The sequence below is a fragment of the Colletotrichum orchidophilum genome, assembly GCF_001831195.1.
Source record: "Colletotrichum orchidophilum strain IMI 309357 chromosome Unknown Scaffold_20.1, whole genome shotgun sequence".
NCBI lineage: Eukaryota > Fungi > Ascomycota > Sordariomycetes > Glomerellales > Glomerellaceae > Colletotrichum > Colletotrichum orchidophilum.
Window position 1 is genome coordinate 79,020 of NW_019172976.1, and position 17,877 is coordinate 96,896.

A 17,877-nucleotide genomic window follows, 5' to 3' on the forward strand; every position below is an offset into this window, starting at 1 on the left:
GTCTGATTCTCTCGCGCTCTCTTCCATGCATCGTCCCATACGGTCAACTGTCCGTGATGATCCACAACAGCCCATTTTGCACTCTGGGGCAGCTCATTGGAGATCGGGAAGCGCCGGGGCCGTGGCGTATACAGCCTTGGAGGCGGAATTTCCCCTTTGGTTCTCTCGTAAGTCACCAGGCCTAAAATGTGGGGATATTGCGTGTCGAGTAGCGAATAAGAGTCTAACGTCGTTCGCCCAAGTTAATCATAAGTAAAGTTGTGATGGTGGCTTCAAGTGCCATCACACACGGGTTCCGAGTGGTTCTGCCCCATCTATGCTGGCTTCGGACTGTATGTAAGTGTTGGCATATCAGCTTCTGCGCAGCTTCAAAGAACTCTGGTGGTCGTCACGCAATGCGGGCTGTAAGCGAGTGGGGTTGAGAAATGCGTTGCGTACATGTTCTGGGAAGCCGTGTTGCATCAGAACGACGTATTTTGTTGCACTGTTCTGATGACATCAGAACTATTTGGTCTGGAAATCATTCATTAAGAATGCTTGAGTAGATGCAATTAATATCCATTATCGCAGGGAGAGAAGTTCGGGAAAGGGGTGACAAAAGACAATGACTTTTGCCCAAACCAGACGAATGTTCTGGACTACAATGAATATTCTTGATCTCGCTGCCTATTAGTCAAGGCATGGCTTGTATACCTAAGCAATGGGGAATAGTTCAGCCATAGAGGAGATGTCGACAGAAGATGGCCGAGAAAGACCAGTTGCGGTCACTTTTTCTTGTAGCATGCATCATGATCATCGGAAGTCTGTTTTAACAAGAATCAAGTCTTTTGACAAAGGGAACAGGGCATTTTGCGCTGGCCGTGGATTAAGATAAAGAAGAATGAGTGGGTGACTCAAGATGTGATGGAAGTTGAAGAAACAGGGTTTCAACATCATTGCCGTCTAGATTTCGTTGGGTAAATATAATATGGCAGGACTGATCCCTTCTCCCCATGTCAGATACGAGACGTAGGGGATAAGGGGGTCAGCAGATGGATTGTCTCAACTCAAAGTGGAAGAAAGAGTATTCAAGAGCCCGATATATGTTCTTTGAGTTGAAACCCGAGTTATGCCTTGGTAAGAGAGAGTTGTGCCAGTGTGCCCCTTTTTCGAATTGACAATGAAGAGCACTCCGATCATGGGTAAGTGCCTCCAATTGTCCGCAATTAATGTAACAACACTTCAGATATCTAAGGTAGACACAAAATTTCCACGTTTCTTGTGGGGGTTTGGGTCGAAAGGTTTCGCATCTTTTGTTTAAGGGTTCAAACACCAAGGGATTATACAAGCCAATGGCAGTGCGCATTAACATGAATGAAGAGTTACAACAAATCTCATGCTCACCCTTTGTCGATATTCTTTGAACATGAGTGAGGCAAAGATTGTCATAGTGCTATATAGAAGTGTCCCGAACGAGACAGAACTTGTAATTGTTGAAGCTAAACCAAAGCACTGAAGTTATCACTGATCACTTTTATTGAAATATTTGGCTACGCAGGAGACTCCTGGGGAGCAAGTGAAAAGAATTGACCTCAACCACATAGCATCACCTTCGCACACGAGAGGTTCCCTCTCAAACCTTTCGCAGTAGCAGCCATGTGCCTCGCCAAGACGATATACACATGCCAACATAAGGAGAAGAAGCGTGTAGCCTGCCGCAAAACATGGCGCCAACGAACGAGCTGGTGCTTTCGCCCCATCCTCTTCTTCGTGCTCGGCAAGAGCTCCGATGAGCCTTGCGATGAGCTCCGCGTCAATGACACCGTCTGGCCCTCCGTTGCATGCCCAGAGTGCCGCCAGGCCGAAGAGACGGGCATCGCCACCAGGGGCATGGTCATCAGCACTACAGCTACTACGAACAAGTACCGCGATAAACTGACGCCCGCGGCGCTAGCGGCCTCGCGGATGCGTAAAGAGGACTTAGAGAAGCAGGATAAGGTGCAGGCGAACTATTGGTCTCGACAGGAGAATTTTCAGGAGGAGCTCCGGAAGCGAGAACTGGAGGAGGAGGCTGCTCGGGGTCAAGCTCAAGCTCAGGCGCAGGCTCAAGGAGGCGGCGACGCTGTGAGCGACAGCTACGCTGACAGGCCCCTGCCCGCCCTTCCCTGCTTCCCAGCTGCTTCAGTTGGTGATACTCGGGGGGATCCGGGCTATCAAAACCCACGGTTCCGTTCCAAAAACATGTTTCTTCCGCCTCCATCACCTTCCCAACCAGCACCCGAAGGGAGGGCTCCTACCGCACCTAAGAATCGTCCAGCCGCGGTCACCAGCACCGGGAGCCCCATCAGCAGATTGTCTCGATTCTCACAAGAGCGAGTAGAACGACCCACGAAGAAGAACTACTACGGCAGGGGTACTGCAGAGGCCATACGGGTCACTGACGAGGGTATAAGGACCTACCAGCGATCACTATTGGGCCCGCAGCTTACGAACTTGGTGGAGGGCGGGGGGCCAGAGGCAACGCCACCGATCACCGAGAGACGGGGCAGGGAGATGACGCAACTGGTCGATACCTACCGGCGGGTCGAGCGGCGGGCTGAGCCGCGGTTCCAGCCGATTGTGCACCGACGTCCCACGCCCGAGTCCTCGCCGGAGCCGGTGCCGGCGCCAAAGACGGATAATAAACGAAAGGCGATTTGGAACCCGTTTAGTAACAACGGTCGCCGAGACGACGAGGCTCGTTAGGCAATAGTCTCCCGCCGCGAGATTGTTTCTGACGCTCGTTCTGATGTTGCCTCGTTTGTGTGTCGTGACGCCCGTGATGTGGAGAATGGGAAAAACCAACATTAAGCTGTACGTTGCAAGAGATGAGATAGAACGTGGGGAATGGGACTTGGTGAGTGAATGCTTCTTGCTCGTGGAACTATGTATGTGTTTCGTGCGTTTTTTCTGCAATCGACATGGACAAATAGAGGCTTCTTCCCCTTCCCAAAATAAGAAGAACGATGACCGAAAGCAAGCAACGCGCACAAGGAGTCCGAACGGCAACTCCTTTCTGGCCGTCAAGCGTTATAACTCGACCGGTAACAGGTCCAACGACTGACAATCTGTATACACGTAAGCTCAAATTGGTATCTGATGAAAGTACTCCGCCTGTGAAGTGATGGCGCCTGCTCGAATGCTTCCATGCCGTGGGGCGTTAATTCCTCGATAGCTCTCCTGTTCGTCCGTAGCCTCCCTATGATGGCTGCGCGACATCCCCCTGATTCTGCTGAGTAAATACTTAGGCAGAGTAGTCAGCGCTGGGCTAGCGCATATAATCTGGTTTCCGATAGGTGTGCGGGTTTGTTCCTTCATTGTCGCAAGACCAAGTAAAGTGTTTGTCATCGGATGGTCTGCGGAGTTTATTGGGCCTTGCCATTCTTGGCGTCCTCGTTCGCCTTGGAGGCTCTGAATTTGGCAATCTCCTTCTCGACAGCTTTGTCAACACGGCCCTTGAGTTCCTGGCGGTATCCAAGCTTGAAAAGGAATTCAAGCCAAACAAAGAGAGGAGCTAGGAAGACAGCCTGGACCAGGTTGTCCAACAGCGCCGGCGCGCGTCCCTCGAATGCGCCATGACCAATGAACTGGAAGATCCAGCAGGCGATGTGGATGCCGACGGCGGCTTGATTCGTCAAGGTAGGGTTCTCAACCCTGAGGGAGTTGCCAGCGGCAGTGGCGGCCAAGCAAATGATGGCTAGCAACGTGCCGGCTACAGGTTCGAGGAGAACATACAGACCACCCCAAGTCAGGGCTGCCAGTGTCCCCAAGTTGAGATCCAAGTTAGGGACGGTGAGCCAGCTAGGGAGCGGGATGAGAGTTCCTGTGTTGGTGGCCTGGGGGAGTCTGCATGAGCTCAGGTGCAAAGACTCGAGATATGTCTCATTGACTGCTTACAAGGCAAAATCCGGAAAAAAGGATGATGGGCACGCATGCCATGTGAATGCCGATGTTGATGGCATTATGGTGATATGCGCCATACTATGAGCTCATTAGCAACCAGACTGACGACAGACACCAGCCGGAAAGCCGGGCTATTCACTAACAAAGGTCAAATGTTTTTCCAGATCTAAAGACATGATGACGATGAATGGAGTGACGGAGGGTGTTGAGACCTAGGCCAAAGCGACGTGGTGGACTGAGAGCCGAGGTTTGTTGCAGGACGGATGCACCAAGACGAGGCTGGCTGCAGGGGCGAGACTCAGCCGCGGGCCGATCGGCAGGAGTTGGAAAGTGAGCGGACTGGACGGGTTGAGTGCGGTGCACCTTGGAATGGCCGTGTCAATGACGGGAACTGAGCTGGCTCTGGGTTTAACTGTGGGCGACTGGGAGACAGCTGGCCGATGTTGGTGTCGTTGCGGATGATGGAAAATGAGAGAATGCCGTCGCCTTCCGGACAGGGTTGCAATGGTGTTCACATGTGTCCCACCCGAGCACGTCGACTCTTGTGTACCTTACTTTCCGCCGAACCTTTGCAGTGCAGGTGCCCGTGGGGCCGCTGGGAGTGCGTTTTTGCTCTTCGGTTCGGGGGGTCCATACTATGTAGGGAGTCCGCTGAGGTTCCGGCAGCCCTGGAATCGACCAGGGCCACCAAGGGCGTGCAACGGCGGCTTCTGACTGGAAATTTCGGGAGAACGAGTCCACTAAAAACTATCTTACTACGCGTGCATGCACCAAACGTACGACTATCTCTCTCTTCGTCCAATCTAACAGCGTGCCTTTGTCGTGTGAGCGCGTTGGAGGCTGGGGAGGCTTTTGGCCGACCCTTCTCGTTGAGCCTGAAGGACATGTCGAAACGCTAGGCTAGCCATTGTAACAGCCTACCTTGGTTAACTAGAAGGATTCCAGGAAGAATTCGTGCCGCAAGCCCAAATTACGACGCCAGCTCCAAACTCACATTAGGGCTGCCACATCCGCGGTTCGCATAGCGCCGCTTGTCGCATCCTGTTAGCATCTGACAGTGCACTCTGCAGCGTCGCAATCCACGAATCGGGCTTCACACATATTCTGGACCTCTCCCCGTCAGGGACAGGCCTGCGCCTGCCTTCCCGAACATCGCGCCTACCCCGGCTCCGGAGCCGCGAGCTCTCCGCCATGGGGCCTTCCGCGCTAGCGCAATTCTTTAGCGCAGGCGCGGCAGCAGGTGTGGTCGGTGAAAGGTGTGGCTGACCATTCTACCAAATCCACTTTTCCTGCCTGGGGCATGTGGCTACCCGCAGGCCAAAAAATTCAGGAGCCACTTGTCGCCGTAACTAGGCCATCTCAGCCTCGCCGGGTTCCTCTCGTACAACCTCTCTGTTCACTACCCGTCGAGTCTCTACGCTGGCGGCGCATCTCCTACAGCGCAACGCAGAGGAACCACCCGCCAAACTCTCGAGTCCTCGCGCTTCTCTTTTATTCAGTCGTTGTGTTTTTTCTTTCTTCGGGGTGTGTCGCGCGTACAGCCCTTCAGCTTCTCGCCTTGCTCGCGACCTCTGCCTGTTCACCGGTGTGCATTTGGAAGCCGCGCATCGATTGCTTTCCCTCACGTTGCCAATCGTGTCCCTCGACCCCGGATCGATTGAGACCAATTCGATACGAGCACTAGACTTAGCCGCATTTAATAAGGGAACCTTGCGTTGACAACGCGCGCCGACGCGTTGTAAGAGGGTAGACACAGGAATCTTTGCTGACGAAGACGACGACGACGACGATCCGCCTTTCTCCTCCGAGCACGCTGCGCCGCGAAATTGCCACAATGTTTTTCCTTTACAACATGGAGCGCAGGGTCACCCTGCATCCCTCCTACTTTGGCCGGAACATGCACGAGCTGGTGACGAGCAAACTGCTGAAGGACGTGGAAGGCACCTGCGCCGGAAGCTATTACATCATTTCCATCATGGATACCTTCGATATTTCAGAGGGTCGCATTCTTCCAGGCAGTGGTCTGGCCGAGTTTACGGTGGGATACCGAGCCGTGGTTTGGCGGCCCTTCAAGGGCGAGACGGTAATTGCTACAAACCTGCCTGGCTTTGTCGGGGAAGCGGCTTCTGACATGAACCCAGGTTGATGCTGTGGTCTACTCAGTCAACCACCAGGGCTTTTTTGCCCAGGCGGGACCTCTGCGGCTATTCGTGTCGGCACATGTAGGTTCTCGCTTCCGCGCTGGCCAGGCAGTACCTCTTCGTCGATAACTAACCCCTACCCTTTACCAGCTGATCCCGTCCGAGATCAAGTGGGATCCCAATGCGACACCGCCACAGTTCACCAACAATGAGGATACCATCATTGAGCCAGGAACTCACGTGCGCGTCAAGGTCATTGGCACGCGAACAGAAGTCGGTGAGATGTGGGCGATTGGCAGCATCAAGGAAGACTATCTAGGGTATGTCAATACCAATATCTGCAAAACCATAACTGGGTCTCACTTACAAATCCTTGCGAAAGCTGCCTTCAGGACTAAGCGTCGTTCACGACGAGAAAGAGGAAGGAGACGGCCAACGAACAACCACGCCCAGCGCGACCTATACAGACTTCGGTCGGTGGGAGGTGGGTGTTCGAGACTCTGCACGAGTAGATCCTCGGCCCCCCATGGCAACAAGTGTTGCTACCGCGCAGAGCAATCCTTTTGGACAAGGCCCAGACACAATCTCGAGAGAATCATCTTTGGGCTGCAAGCGAGACATCGCTGCGCTGACCAATCTGCATCCGGGAAGCAGAAGATAGAAAAAAGTTTGGAGAGAAAAAGAGGGCATACGCATGCCAACATCGCTGGCGCGTTTTTTGTGATCCGCAGCGTCAGATCTCGGTTCCGTCTTGAAAGTTGTACACTAAACTATTGCTTTCTCGCATTCAACGAAATAAAAGAGCAAAGCTACGAGCACACACAATGTCGCTCTAGGGTTGCTTCTGGAGCGGCCGATCATTTGATGGCGACAAGCTGGACACCTCAAGAGTGTCCGTATTGAAGAGAAGTGTGTTCTTGTGAGGCTTCAAAGCTGAAGTCCTCGAGCTGTAACCGAATGCACACTTATCTACATTATCTTGGCAACTTGCGTGCCACGGCAAGTAGCTGTGAGGTCGTGGGACTTCGGCTAACCCCTCCCGGACGCTTTTCCCCCACGTTTCTTAGCTCTGGGGCCCCAATCACAATCGGCAAGTACCCCACCGCCGAACATCTTCGTCTCGTGGGTCTGACGGTGGATGGACCGAGTTCCTCGTCTTTCGCCAGGCACATTAAACCCGCTTTACACTCCCGGCCCGCCTCTATCTACGTGCATGAGGTGCGTGCTAGGGGGCGGCCGGCTTTCTCCCCGAGGACCAGCAGAACCCCCCCTCCCCGCACCAACCTACATATCTGACATAAGGCGCGGGCGACACATTGGTTCATCATGAGCCGATCGATTCCGAGCTGCGATGTCGTGACGAATTGTACTTGTACACAAGAAAAGAGTGTTTGACGTCGCACAAGATTGTCGTGACCGCTTTTTACCGATCAAATCGTTGACTTGCACTAATACATTCCACCATATACAATGTCGGCAATGCAGGCGGCCAACAGGCTCCGGACGGCCTTTATCAAGGGCGCCGGCCCCAGCTTCGGACTGTGGCAGATGATCCCCGGCGCCAATGTCTCGCGGGTGCTTGCTCGAAGTCCGGGTGTGGACTGGGTCTTGGTCGATTGCGAACACGGAAACCTTGACGGTACTTGAGAGAGAGCTTGACTGAACCCACGGATTACCATAAAGCTGACTGCCGTTCCTCAGATGGGGCCATGCACGATGCCGTCCCCGCCATCGCTGCCGCTGGCGCATCTCCTATTGTGAGGTTGCCAGACATGCAGGGTTGGATGGTTAAGCGTAAGCCCCTTCATGATTGACTACTAGATTTAGGAGGGAAACCAGGACTAACGAGATTTTGCAGGAGCTTTGGATTGCGGTGCTCACGGGGTAAGAATGATGTCTCGTTTATATGCGGTTTTCACAGTTTGGCTGATGTCGAATGACATAGATCCTCGTGCCGCTGCTCCGGACCGCCCAGGAGGCAAAGGACTTGGTGCAGTCGGCCAAGTTCCCGCCGTGGGGACGACGAGGTTTCGGGTCGCCGCTCGCTATGGAGCGCTTCAGCCCAGCGCCCAGCATGACCGAGTACCTGAAACAAGCCAACGACAGCCTGTTGACCATTGTGCAGATCGAGACTAAGGAAGCTCTGGAATCCATCGATGAGATCGCGGTGGTCGAGGGTATCGACGCGCTCTTCATCGGGCCCTTTGATCTTGGTTAGTACGGGCAGAAAAAAAAAAAAGAAGCCGCGTCCTGGGCCTTTCCCCTTGGCTTTGAACGGCAGCTGACCGTCATCACAGGAAACAACATTGGCCACCCGGTGATTAACGGCGTCATCGAGAAGGAGCTGAGCGATGCCATTGACCGCATCCTCAAGGCGACGCACAAAGCGGGTAAGAAGGCCGGCATCTTCTGCACGAGCGGCGAACAGTCCAAGTTCTTCGCGGATAAGGGCTTCGACATGATCAGCGTAGCGACGGATTATACGGCATTGCAGTACACATTGTCGGAGTCATTGAGCGTAGCCAAGGGAGAAGCAAAGCCGGCAAAGGGTGGATCGTACTGAGCGAGGTCGAAGGAGATGACTAGTGTTCCGAGAGAACAAAAGGGTATCGAATAGGGGGTATCGAATAGGGGGTATCGACTAGGGTAAGGGGGTAGACTGTGCTGCTTGTCTCCTTGGCTCGCCCGCTAGCCATGTCCCTTCAGCCAAGCAACGCTGCGGCCGTTCTGGTAGAACCAAGAAAAGACAATCTTTGACATTTCACTTTCCTCCCTCAACCTGGTCCATCTTTGCTTCGATTTGAGCTGGTTCGAATCGATGCATGAGCTTGACGGCCTTGCCCACGAGTTTGGGATCCTCTTCAGGGGCCTCGGCTTTGCTGATGTGGATCTGGGGAGAAAAGGCACACGTCAACGGAATAGAAAGGTTGAAGTCTCACTTCTGCGGGAAACTTTTCCGAGGAGGATGGAATGATCGGACAGCCTCCTTTTCAATCCACACGGCAAGGAAGTTTGAGCTTACCACGGGCACGTCGAAATCGTACAACTCCCTCCAGCTCTTGTTCTCCGGCGCCGTTATAACGACTTCCGTATAGACGAACGGCCTGCGATCCCAGACATTGGAGAGTGCCGATTTGGCCCGTACGCACAAGCCACACTCATCGCGAGAAAAGAGGGTGATCCGACATGGTTGAATCTTTTGAAATAATCGTCGTGTTGGTGCAAACATGTCTATGAGTGCTGCAGGCCAAGGGGTAGTCTGCTGCAGCACATCCGCGATTTTCTAGAAATCCGACGTTTATCCTACCAAAAGTGTGTGTGTGTGTGTGCAAAGGAGGCAATGCACTTGTGCTGTGATAGGAAGGATGCTCGAAGGCTGTGAAACAGCGTCGTTCTCGGTCAGCTGGGTAGGGACGATTGGGGCAAGAAAGAAAGGATGGAAATGTCAAATACGATGGCTGGGACCAGGGATTATGTTAGGTTGGGGGGCGTACAAAGTCTGTGGTGGTTTTTGATATACGTCTGTGAGATTCAACGTGAGATGATGTGACCTGCCAATGTACCAGTATGTCTATAGCAATGGTGTGGATATCTAAAAGCGCCCGTTTGTTGTCGTTTCGGAAGAGTCTGACTGATTAAATGATTGGCTCCGGCACGAGAAAACCAAAGTTGCTGCTCGTCCCAGTCCGTCTTGTGATGATGAAATGGGCAAAAGGCAAAAGTGTGGGTTGAAGGTGTCTGGTCTTTTTTCGGTCGTAGGCATCCGACTGAACTTGCACCCTGGCCGAGTTGTACCTCTGATCCTGCAAGGACAAGGCCGGGTGGAATCTCTCACGCCTTCGGTCGATTCTTCCCGTACCGGTTGTACAGTACATTTCGCATCCCTTTCGGGAAGGCGGTGAAGTCTACGAGGCAGCCGCGTCCCACCCATCGTTGGTTACCTCTGGCGAATCAGCAGGCAAATTTCCCCGAGCTTGTGTCCAACATGCATAATTATGAGCCGCTAAATCACAGACGAGACCCCTGGGAAATTCTGGAATCCTGGAGAACATAGCAACCCCTCCATCGACGACAACCACCCCTCACTCATCACTTCCACTTACGGCGGCACCTTTCAACAATTTACATCCTGCCAGACCCGCCGCCTCCTTCATCCACACCTATTCTCAAACCTCACCCGTCGTCAATCCTGTTCATCCTTAACAATATTTTCTCCTCACTCTAGTTTCTTAGAGAATAATTGCGTGTCCGGCAAACTTCGATTGCATTTCACCCCAGCACGCGAAAACGGTAGCGAAAGCCAAGCAGCACAAGTACACCCCGCCAGCTCAACATGGCAGAAAAGTGCGTCCACCAGGGCTGCGGCAAGCTCTACTCCGATGTAGAGGAGCCATGTGTCTACCACCCCGGTCCTCCCGTATTCCATGAAGGCCAGAAAGGTACTCACTCCTAACCCGACCACCGTATAAACTTTACACAAGTACTACGCCATATTCGATGGATAACGCGTCCTTCCCATTCTTGTCCCGTTCGGAAGTGATGGCCTTCCCCTCTTTCGTCCAATTGCACCTCACCCATCCCTTGCTCTGAGCCCCGTTCAACCGCAATCAATCGCATTGGAAACACTTCACACGAGACACTGCAGCTAACCTCATCCATCGCTACCAAACAGGCTGGAAGTGCTGCAAGCCTCGCGTCCTCACCTTCGAGGAGTTTATGGCCATCCCCCCCTGCACAACTGGCAAACACTCCACAACCGACCTCCCCCCAAAGATCGAGCAGAAGCCCCAAGCGTCCCCCGCGGACGCGCCCTCTCTCCTCGACAAGCTCGCATCGACAGCGGAACCGGCACGCAAGCCCCTTTCCCAAGCCACACAGGCCGCTCCCTCCCCTCCGCCTCCACCCCCGGAGTCCGAGTCCGACGACGCTTCCCTCGAGATCCCCGACGGGACCAACTGCCGCCGTAAGGCCTGCTCGGCTACCTATCGCAAGGCATCCTCGCGCGATGGCGAATCTTGTGTCCACCACCCCGGTGTCCCCATCTTCCACGAGGGCTCCAAGGGCTACAGTTGCTGCAAGCGCCGCGTTCTCGAGTTTGATCAGTTCATGAAGATCGAAGGATGCAAAACCAAGGGCCGTCACCTGTTTATCGGAAGCGGCAAGAAGAAGATCGCCTCGGCAGCAGGCGGCGAGGAGAAACTTGACACAGTCCGTACCGACTTCTATCAAACCCCCTCCACCGTCATCGCCTCCTTCTTCCTCAAGAAGATTGTCAAGGATTCGGCCAAGATCGAGTTCAAGTCGCAATCTATCGCACTCGACCTGCCCACTTCAGACTCGCCGCCCAAGCGCTACACCACCGAGGTACCTCTGTTTGCGCCAATCGATACGGAAAAGTCTACTTTCAAGGTCCTTGGCACGAAACTTGAGGTGAACCTTGCCAAGGCTGGCGGTGAGTCGTGGCCTGTCCTGCGTAGTGACGACCGCCTCACTGGCGAGATATTACAAATCGGCAAGGCGGGGCGCCTGCAATAGTCCAAGACACCACCGCATGGACGGACTTACGCTCTCGCTTTCTCGCGTTTCCTGGAAGAGCATTCATGCGGTCTTCGGGGTCAGAAGGTTACAACTCCCAGGAGAAACGTCTGCTCAAAGAGACGATAAGACGACGGATCAGAAGCAAATGGGTAAGTACGTGTGTGAGGCACGGGAAACCTCAAGCTCACACAGAAAGGGAAAAAAGAGATACAAAAGAAGTACACAAGATACCTCTAGACGGGTGTGTGAGACACTCATGTCCCACCCAGGGATGCGGTAGCTGCTGTAATCCAAGAAATAAAAAAAATGTGTAAAACAAGAAGAAGTTCGAGACAAGGGTTTTCCTGATCCCCCCACCCCTGCCCAAGCCCTTCTGAAGCCCTTCGGCTTTTCGATGACGCCTCTGACTCTTCTGGAATGCGTGCTATCTAGAATGCCGTGCGTCGTGCTCAAAGGCCATGCTCTGAGAGGAGGCGGCCGGCCTTGGTCTACGCGAGCCGTGATCTGGTAGGTGCCACGGCATGTGACTAAGTTCTTGGCGGAAAACGTGATACGCAATCCTCATTGACTCGGTGAAGGTACCGGTAGTCACTTTTTCAAAAGATCGGATAGAGATGATCAAGAAAGAAAGCGACGATCAGCCGCGCAAGCGGCCTCCGACCAAAATATTCTTCAGGCCTTGGGCTCGGGCACTGTTGTTCGTCCACGGAATCAGAAACGTAATCTCCATCAGACAGCGCTTCTTCCTTGTGTGCTGTTTATTTCCTATAGATACTCAGTCTATTTTGAATTCAAGCGCCTAGCGTCTTGCGCCTACAGCGTCGTCTGGAAAAGAAGAAGGTTTCTTTTCTTCTTCTTCTTCTTTTTTTTTTTTTTTTTTTTTTTTTTTTGGGTTGGAGACGATGACGATGGCAATGACCCGCGGATGTTCACTGCCCCGAAAGAAAAGGGAAGAAAAATCCTTGGCAGTCGGAACGCCGTCCATTTCGCTTTGGCGGTCAGATTTTCAAAAGGGTCCATGTTGTGTGTATTTGCACTGCCCGCCTCGCCGCCTGCGTTTTACTTCTCTGAAAGGGCTTGCCAAGTAGTCGGGAAAAGCTGCTAACGACTCGCCGGGCATGGGTTCATAGCTTCACGAGAGACATCACTTTACCGAGTCTGGTAGTGCCAGTCGGCGATCATTATGACGGGTTTCTCAAGTGCCGGTGGATGATGGGTGGTGGTTGATTGTCACCCAGGTACGAAGGTAGGTGGGTGTTGTGTAATGCTCAATTGGCTCAACTGATTTTGCAATCTACCCTAGCCAAGCTTCCTAGCTTCCTCCTTGGTTTCCTCAACACCCTTTTTGAAAGCAAGATAGGGGATGTGAGTACCCCCTCCGGAAGTTAGTGTGCATGTGAGAGAACAGCACACACAGAGGCAGTTCCCGGAATCCCGATGCAGTTTGACCTGTAGACTAACACCGATGCTAGTGACAACACCCCTGGTCAACTAACATTCCATTCAGAGTGAAAAGGGGCCAGTGGGTAGTAAATTTTCTTCGATAACTGTGCAAAAAGCCTTGGCTTGTTGCGGCCTGATGCAACTGTAAGAAAGACAATGATAAACCTTTTCCCCAACTCCAAACCTCATATCGCCAAACTTGCCAGGGATGGTCGAACCAAAGCAGCACAGAGCACGGATGGTGGTGCGCGCCGCACACACCGTCTGTCCTAGTGTCGAGTCAACCACCCCCCCATAAACCGCATCACCCAAAACGCCAAGCCGGTGAAGTGGATACACGAGGCATGGTAACACATAGAAAAGGAATCAGTGAAGAAGAGAAGAAGTAGGGGATCGGCCAGGTGCCGCCGCCACATGGAGGTTAAAATCATTGGAAAACGCAGCACGCATGTTGTCAAGAGGAAAGGATTGAAGCCCTCAACGAAGCGGACTCCGTCGCGCCTGGTGGGCCGACATCTGCGGAGGAAACGCCTTTCGCTGCCGCGTCAGGTTCGGCTTTGTGCTCTGCTTTGCTATTGCCACGTACTGGTCCGTCTTGGTAAGACGGCCAAGACGGTGAAGTCGGCGCCCACCCGGCCGTCGGCTGCCAGTGGCTTTGCTCTCTAGCGCAGTAAGGGAGGACGTGTGCCAATGTGGCCGCCGGAGCTAGCATTAGACTCTAAAGCTCATAACTCTAGGCCAGCCGCCGTGCCGCTCCAGACGTGGCAGGGATCACCCCGATAAGAGGCCGAAAAGGGATAAAGTCAAACTGGGTAGAATGCGGGCCAGTGGAGAATAAGGCTTCAGAGGGCTGTGCCTGTGACTGGGCGGTAACAGGCCTCGTTGGTCATAGTCGTCCAGATGTGCGTTGCTGGAGGGTGCAGTGTATTGGTAGAGTGGTAAACCGTAATGGCGATCCGTCTGCAGGGACGCTGCTCGTTTGTACCTGGTGTTATGACGTGGGGGTCAGCCGTCGGCGGCTGATCTAGCGGGATCTAGACTTTTATTTTTTGACTTCGCCGCACCAATGCAAGGGTGGGGCCTGCCCGCTGCGGGATGCAACGGAACCGGCGCCCCTCGCCCTCAACCCGTGCTCTTAGTCGCCGGGTTGGGAGAAGGCGCTTGCTCGTCCGTGCCGTTGTAGATCAACTGGAAGCCATCACGGCGGCAGATGACGATGGGTTTGTTGTTGGAGCAGCGCCCGATGATTTCGCTATTGTTTGGCAAGTTGTAGGGAACCGCATCCTTGAAGTGGATGATTGGGCCGCCGTCCATCGTGAGCCCGATTATCTCTGCTCCCTGGACACCATCATCTTCATCAGAAGACTCGACTTGAATAGTGTTTCTGTACCTTGTTTTAGCGTACATGTTTTCATACTGGCGGGGGAGGTTGGGTAGCAACCAATTTCCCGGGGTGGAAAGGTGCACGTACACTTGGCTCATGGGGAGCGTTCCGGCGTCGCTCATCTTCCTCTTCCTCGCTGACGCCTTCTTCACTCTTCGGACCATGCATGTGTGGAAATAGTGGAACAAACCCGCGATGACCAGAACGGGTGTGCCGAGCGCAAGAGCCCATGGACTGTAATGATACGTTAGCGAAAAAAAAAAAAAAAAAAAGATTGGGCTTGCAAGTATGGCAAGAAGGGTAAGAAGGTTACATACGGGTTCTTGCGTTGTCTCAGCTGGTGAACAAGGGCCAGAATAACTCCGCACACTGCAATTAGAGATCCGACCTGGATCATAGTGAAAGTCGACCAGTACAGAGACATGAGGTCCTCGCCGTCACAGAATTGTAATGCCATCAATGTGAAGACCTCCATGATGACCGTGGCTAACGAGACGCAGACACATCCTAGATTGAACCAGATACAGTGCTTGATGGCTTTTTTCCGTTTTGCGTCCGTCTCGGGGAGTTCGCTCACAGCGTCCAATGTCCTGAACAGTTGGTCAGTGAGACTGTTTGAGGAGAAATGACCGTGAGACGCAACGGTTATTGCGGGGGAACTGACCGTGTGTAATTCCATGCTGCCAGGAATAGGACGAACAGATTGAAAACGAACAAGAGCCAATACATTACGTCGAACTGCCACCTGTCCAGGTGAGATGCGAATCTGGCGTAGTGCTCACACCGCACAGGGTCATAAGGTGCAAAGTCTTCCTCGTTGGCTGACATCGTGACTGTTGTTGCTGTTGTTGCGTGTTGTAGAAGATGTGTCCACGTCTTCTTTTGCAATCGTCTGGTGCTCTGGATGACAGAGCTTCAATGATACAGGCACTTGGTTGATGGTGATGCAAGAGGTTCTGCTTCTTTATAGGTAGATAGGCTCGTTTGGTAAAGTCACCGATCTGCAGGGTTATGATGAGTCGGTGCGGACTAGGCTTGCGTGTGCGGGCAGGGACGCGCCTTCAGTCAGGCTCCGATGGCTGGCAGGGGTGGTCGTGGTCCTGAGTCTGCCGAGGGGCACCCCGGTGTGCTCGTGCGGGCTATCTATGAGGGGTGTACATGTACGGGGGGTTCATCGACCAAGCTCCCATGGCTTGTCAAGCAGAATATGAGATTAGCTCAGATTGAGATGGCATAATGCTCGTCACTGCCAGAGACTACTGCAGTTTTGCAGTCAACTAGAGGCCGTTCGCTCCACTCGGTCTTACACCAGCATGTGGATCCAAGGTCAAACTCATCTTGTCATCAATGATGCACCGATGCTGAGTCGAGAGGGGAGGCAGGCCAGGAATAGTGCTTGAAACAAGATGGTAGTGATAGCGTCGTCGACATGGCTTGTGGTGATCCGCATGTGGATGGCGATGCAGTCTGGGCGATGTCTGGGCAGTCTCTTGGCAAGATGCGCTGGATAGGACGTAGATTGCCGATCTGTAATCTGTAGGCGGGCCCTTGGTGACGGCCCAAGTGGATTTGGATTGGCCGGCCGCCGCATTATTCTCCGGACTAGGGGGGGCTTAGCAACGACGTCCAGACTTCCGCAACTCAGTTGCACAGATATTCCTCGGTTCCCTGAGCTCCTACGACGAGCTTCCCTGGTCCACGTTCCTTTCTCCCCCCAATCCGATGGCCACTCCGACACTGTCAGTGGGAGGCCACCCCGCATGTCCGCATGTCCGCACGTCTCATCAACGAACCTTCAACTCGACATGTGGTCCTCAACTCATTCCCTCCATCAGCTCAACTCTGTCAAGCATCATTCCCTTCAGACCAAGATACTCCTTCAATGAATCCCATTCGATGCCGCCCTCCTCACCGTGTCGCCATTTCTCTCTGTAACCCCAGGCGCAGGCAATATCGTCCATGCCGGCGCGTTCTTCCTCACGAAGCCAGCGCTGGTGCAATGGGATGCCAGGCGCCCAAGTGACTCGTCGCATGTGATCATTGACAGTAGTTTTGGCAACCATCCCAATTGTCGCCGTGAACCCCAGATAGGCCAGGATGGCGGCGAAGGCGAACTTCGTGGCCGTCACGGGCTCCATTGTGTTCTGGAATGCCGAGAGATTGGAGGCAAGAGTGTAGACTCCAAACGGGGCCGCTCCCACGGCCGAGACGGGCAGAAGCGCCTTCCGTAGAAGCTTTTGGCGGTAGAATGCTTGTGTTGCGTAGGAGGCCTCGACGATACCAATCGCGGCGTCCAGATTCTTGGCGTCGATGGCGGCCCTCAAAGCTGTTTCGGCCACACTTGCTTCGATTGCCTTATCCGCTCTATTTGTGTTCTGCTGAACATAGGAAATAGCACCCTCGGCCGCCTTTGGTTTGGGCTTTGAAGCATACAATTCGAAAACATGGGGAAGTGTGTCGGGCCTGCCAAGCCTAGCTTGGATGTTTACGTATAGGTCCAAGACCTGCGGACCAATGGAAACGGTGGGGTGGGCGACAATTTCGTATGCTGAGTCGGAGATTGTGTCGACTGTATCCTTGACAGAAACCGACGGGATCGACGCGCTACCAGATTTAGCTGCAGTCGAGTTCGAGTCCAGGGATAAGAGGTTGGAAGCGGTCGATGCTGTGAGCGTCGAGGCCGGACGAATCTCCGACCTGGATAGATAGGGTTGAATCGCATTTGCGGCGCCTTGGCATGTTTTCAAGACCGCAATGACGAGCTGTGGAGTGGGAATTCCATCCGTAGAAAGGAAGCGCTCCTTGCTCTGTTGAACCACGGCCGCCAGCTTGCTCAGATCAGGGAGGTCCTTGGACGATTGACTGGCCGTTGCGGGCCTCTCGTGACCATGCTTTGGCAGAGCCGAAGTAGATACCGTGCTCGCCAGGCGACTTGGCTCAACGACCCTTCTCAATGTGGTGTTCTCGTAGAGCTTGGCAGATCGAAGGGGGACGATCGAAGAGAGGTTTGGCTTGGCGGTATGTTGCAGTCGAGTCTGCTGAGCAGCGCGTGATAAGGCCAAGCATGATTGGCAAACGGGCCGAGGCTGGCGAGCCACTGGCCGGATGATGGCGGTCCGCATCATCTTCGTGACGGGGAGGAGAGGGCGTGAGGTCGGGTCTTGGAGGAGGAGGAGCGTACGCGTCTCCGGCGAGTGGGATTGGACGATCTAAAGCAGAAAAACAGCGAGCGGGCTTGAAGTTGTAGACTGGCCTCTATTGACTGCAGCAGTAGGGTGAACAGCGAAGCAGACGAGGTAGGCAGCCGGTTTCGTAGCGAGTTAGCCAAGAGAATCAAGCAAAAGGGGGCTGTCGGGCGGGTGAGGCAGAGGCCGTCTTGGGGCTTGGTACTGCTCGAGGAGAGAAGCCCGACAAAGATTCCCGGGTGATGTGAGGCGCTGATATGAAGCA

At 53.7% G+C, this 17,877-nt stretch overlaps 9 protein-coding genes across 9 annotated transcripts; 4 read left to right on the top strand and 5 right to left on the bottom strand.

The window, feature by feature from the left end:
* Nucleotides 1-1,635: 1,635 nt before the first annotated feature.
* On the top strand, nucleotides 1,636-2,724 carry CORC01_03318 (uncharacterized protein; the record flags this gene model as incomplete). Its single annotated transcript, XM_022614968.1, has 1 exon — nucleotides 1,636-2,724. One exon carries the CDS (start codon nucleotides 1,636-1,638, stop codon nucleotides 2,722-2,724), a length of 1,089 nt encoding a protein of 362 aa, XP_022478427.1.
* A 659-nt stretch (nucleotides 2,725-3,383) lies between these two features.
* On the bottom strand, nucleotides 3,384-4,097 carry CORC01_03319 (uncharacterized protein; the record flags this gene model as incomplete). The annotated part of the gene is made up of 3 exons (XM_022614969.1): nucleotides 3,384-3,854; nucleotides 3,916-3,999; nucleotides 4,065-4,097. The coding sequence occupies 3 exons, from the start codon at nucleotides 4,095-4,097 to the stop codon at nucleotides 3,384-3,386; spliced, it is 588 nt and encodes a 195-aa protein (XP_022478428.1).
* A 1,658-nt stretch (nucleotides 4,098-5,755) lies between these two features.
* CORC01_03320 (DNA-directed RNA polymerase II subunit RPB7) lies at nucleotides 5,756-6,460 on the top strand (the record flags this gene model as incomplete). Its single annotated transcript, XM_022614970.1, has 4 exons — nucleotides 5,756-6,004; nucleotides 6,063-6,143; nucleotides 6,213-6,382; nucleotides 6,445-6,460. The coding sequence occupies 4 exons, from the start codon at nucleotides 5,756-5,758 to the stop codon at nucleotides 6,458-6,460; spliced, it is 516 nt and encodes a 171-aa protein (XP_022478429.1).
* Nucleotides 6,461-7,532: 1,072 nt separating this feature from the next.
* Nucleotides 7,533-8,625, top strand: CORC01_03321 (HpcH/HpaI aldolase/citrate lyase family protein; the record flags this gene model as incomplete). The annotated part of the gene is made up of 5 exons (XM_022614971.1): nucleotides 7,533-7,701; nucleotides 7,764-7,856; nucleotides 7,921-7,946; nucleotides 8,008-8,275; nucleotides 8,360-8,625. 5 exons carry the CDS (start codon nucleotides 7,533-7,535, stop codon nucleotides 8,623-8,625), a joined length of 822 nt encoding a protein of 273 aa, XP_022478430.1.
* Nucleotides 8,626-8,823: 198 nt separating this feature from the next.
* CORC01_03322 (glutaredoxin-like domain-containing protein) lies at nucleotides 8,824-9,291 on the bottom strand (the record flags this gene model as incomplete). The annotated part of the gene is made up of 2 exons (XM_022614972.1): nucleotides 8,824-8,952; nucleotides 9,085-9,291. The coding sequence occupies 2 exons, from the start codon at nucleotides 9,289-9,291 to the stop codon at nucleotides 8,824-8,826; spliced, it is 336 nt and encodes a 111-aa protein (XP_022478431.1).
* Nucleotides 9,292-10,395: 1,104 nt separating this feature from the next.
* On the top strand, nucleotides 10,396-11,597 carry CORC01_03323 (CORD and CS domain-containing protein; the record flags this gene model as incomplete). Its single annotated transcript, XM_022614973.1, has 2 exons — nucleotides 10,396-10,501; nucleotides 10,735-11,597. 2 exons carry the CDS (start codon nucleotides 10,396-10,398, stop codon nucleotides 11,595-11,597), a joined length of 969 nt encoding a protein of 322 aa, XP_022478432.1.
* A 2,568-nt stretch (nucleotides 11,598-14,165) lies between these two features.
* CORC01_03324 (uncharacterized protein) lies at nucleotides 14,166-15,255 on the bottom strand (the record flags this gene model as incomplete). The annotated part of the gene is made up of 4 exons (XM_022614974.1): nucleotides 14,166-14,427; nucleotides 14,515-14,661; nucleotides 14,745-15,017; nucleotides 15,092-15,255. The coding sequence occupies 4 exons, from the start codon at nucleotides 15,253-15,255 to the stop codon at nucleotides 14,166-14,168; spliced, it is 846 nt and encodes a 281-aa protein (XP_022478433.1).
* A 505-nt stretch (nucleotides 15,256-15,760) lies between these two features.
* Nucleotides 15,761-15,877, bottom strand: CORC01_03325 (uncharacterized protein; the record flags this gene model as incomplete). Its single annotated transcript, XM_022614975.1, has 1 exon — nucleotides 15,761-15,877. One exon carries the CDS (start codon nucleotides 15,875-15,877, stop codon nucleotides 15,761-15,763), a length of 117 nt encoding a protein of 38 aa, XP_022478434.1.
* A 364-nt stretch (nucleotides 15,878-16,241) lies between these two features.
* On the bottom strand, nucleotides 16,242-17,552 carry CORC01_03326 (uncharacterized protein; the record flags this gene model as incomplete). Its single annotated transcript, XM_022614976.1, has 1 exon — nucleotides 16,242-17,552. One exon carries the CDS (start codon nucleotides 17,550-17,552, stop codon nucleotides 16,242-16,244), a length of 1,311 nt encoding a protein of 436 aa, XP_022478435.1.
* Nucleotides 17,553-17,877: the final 325 nt, after the last annotated feature.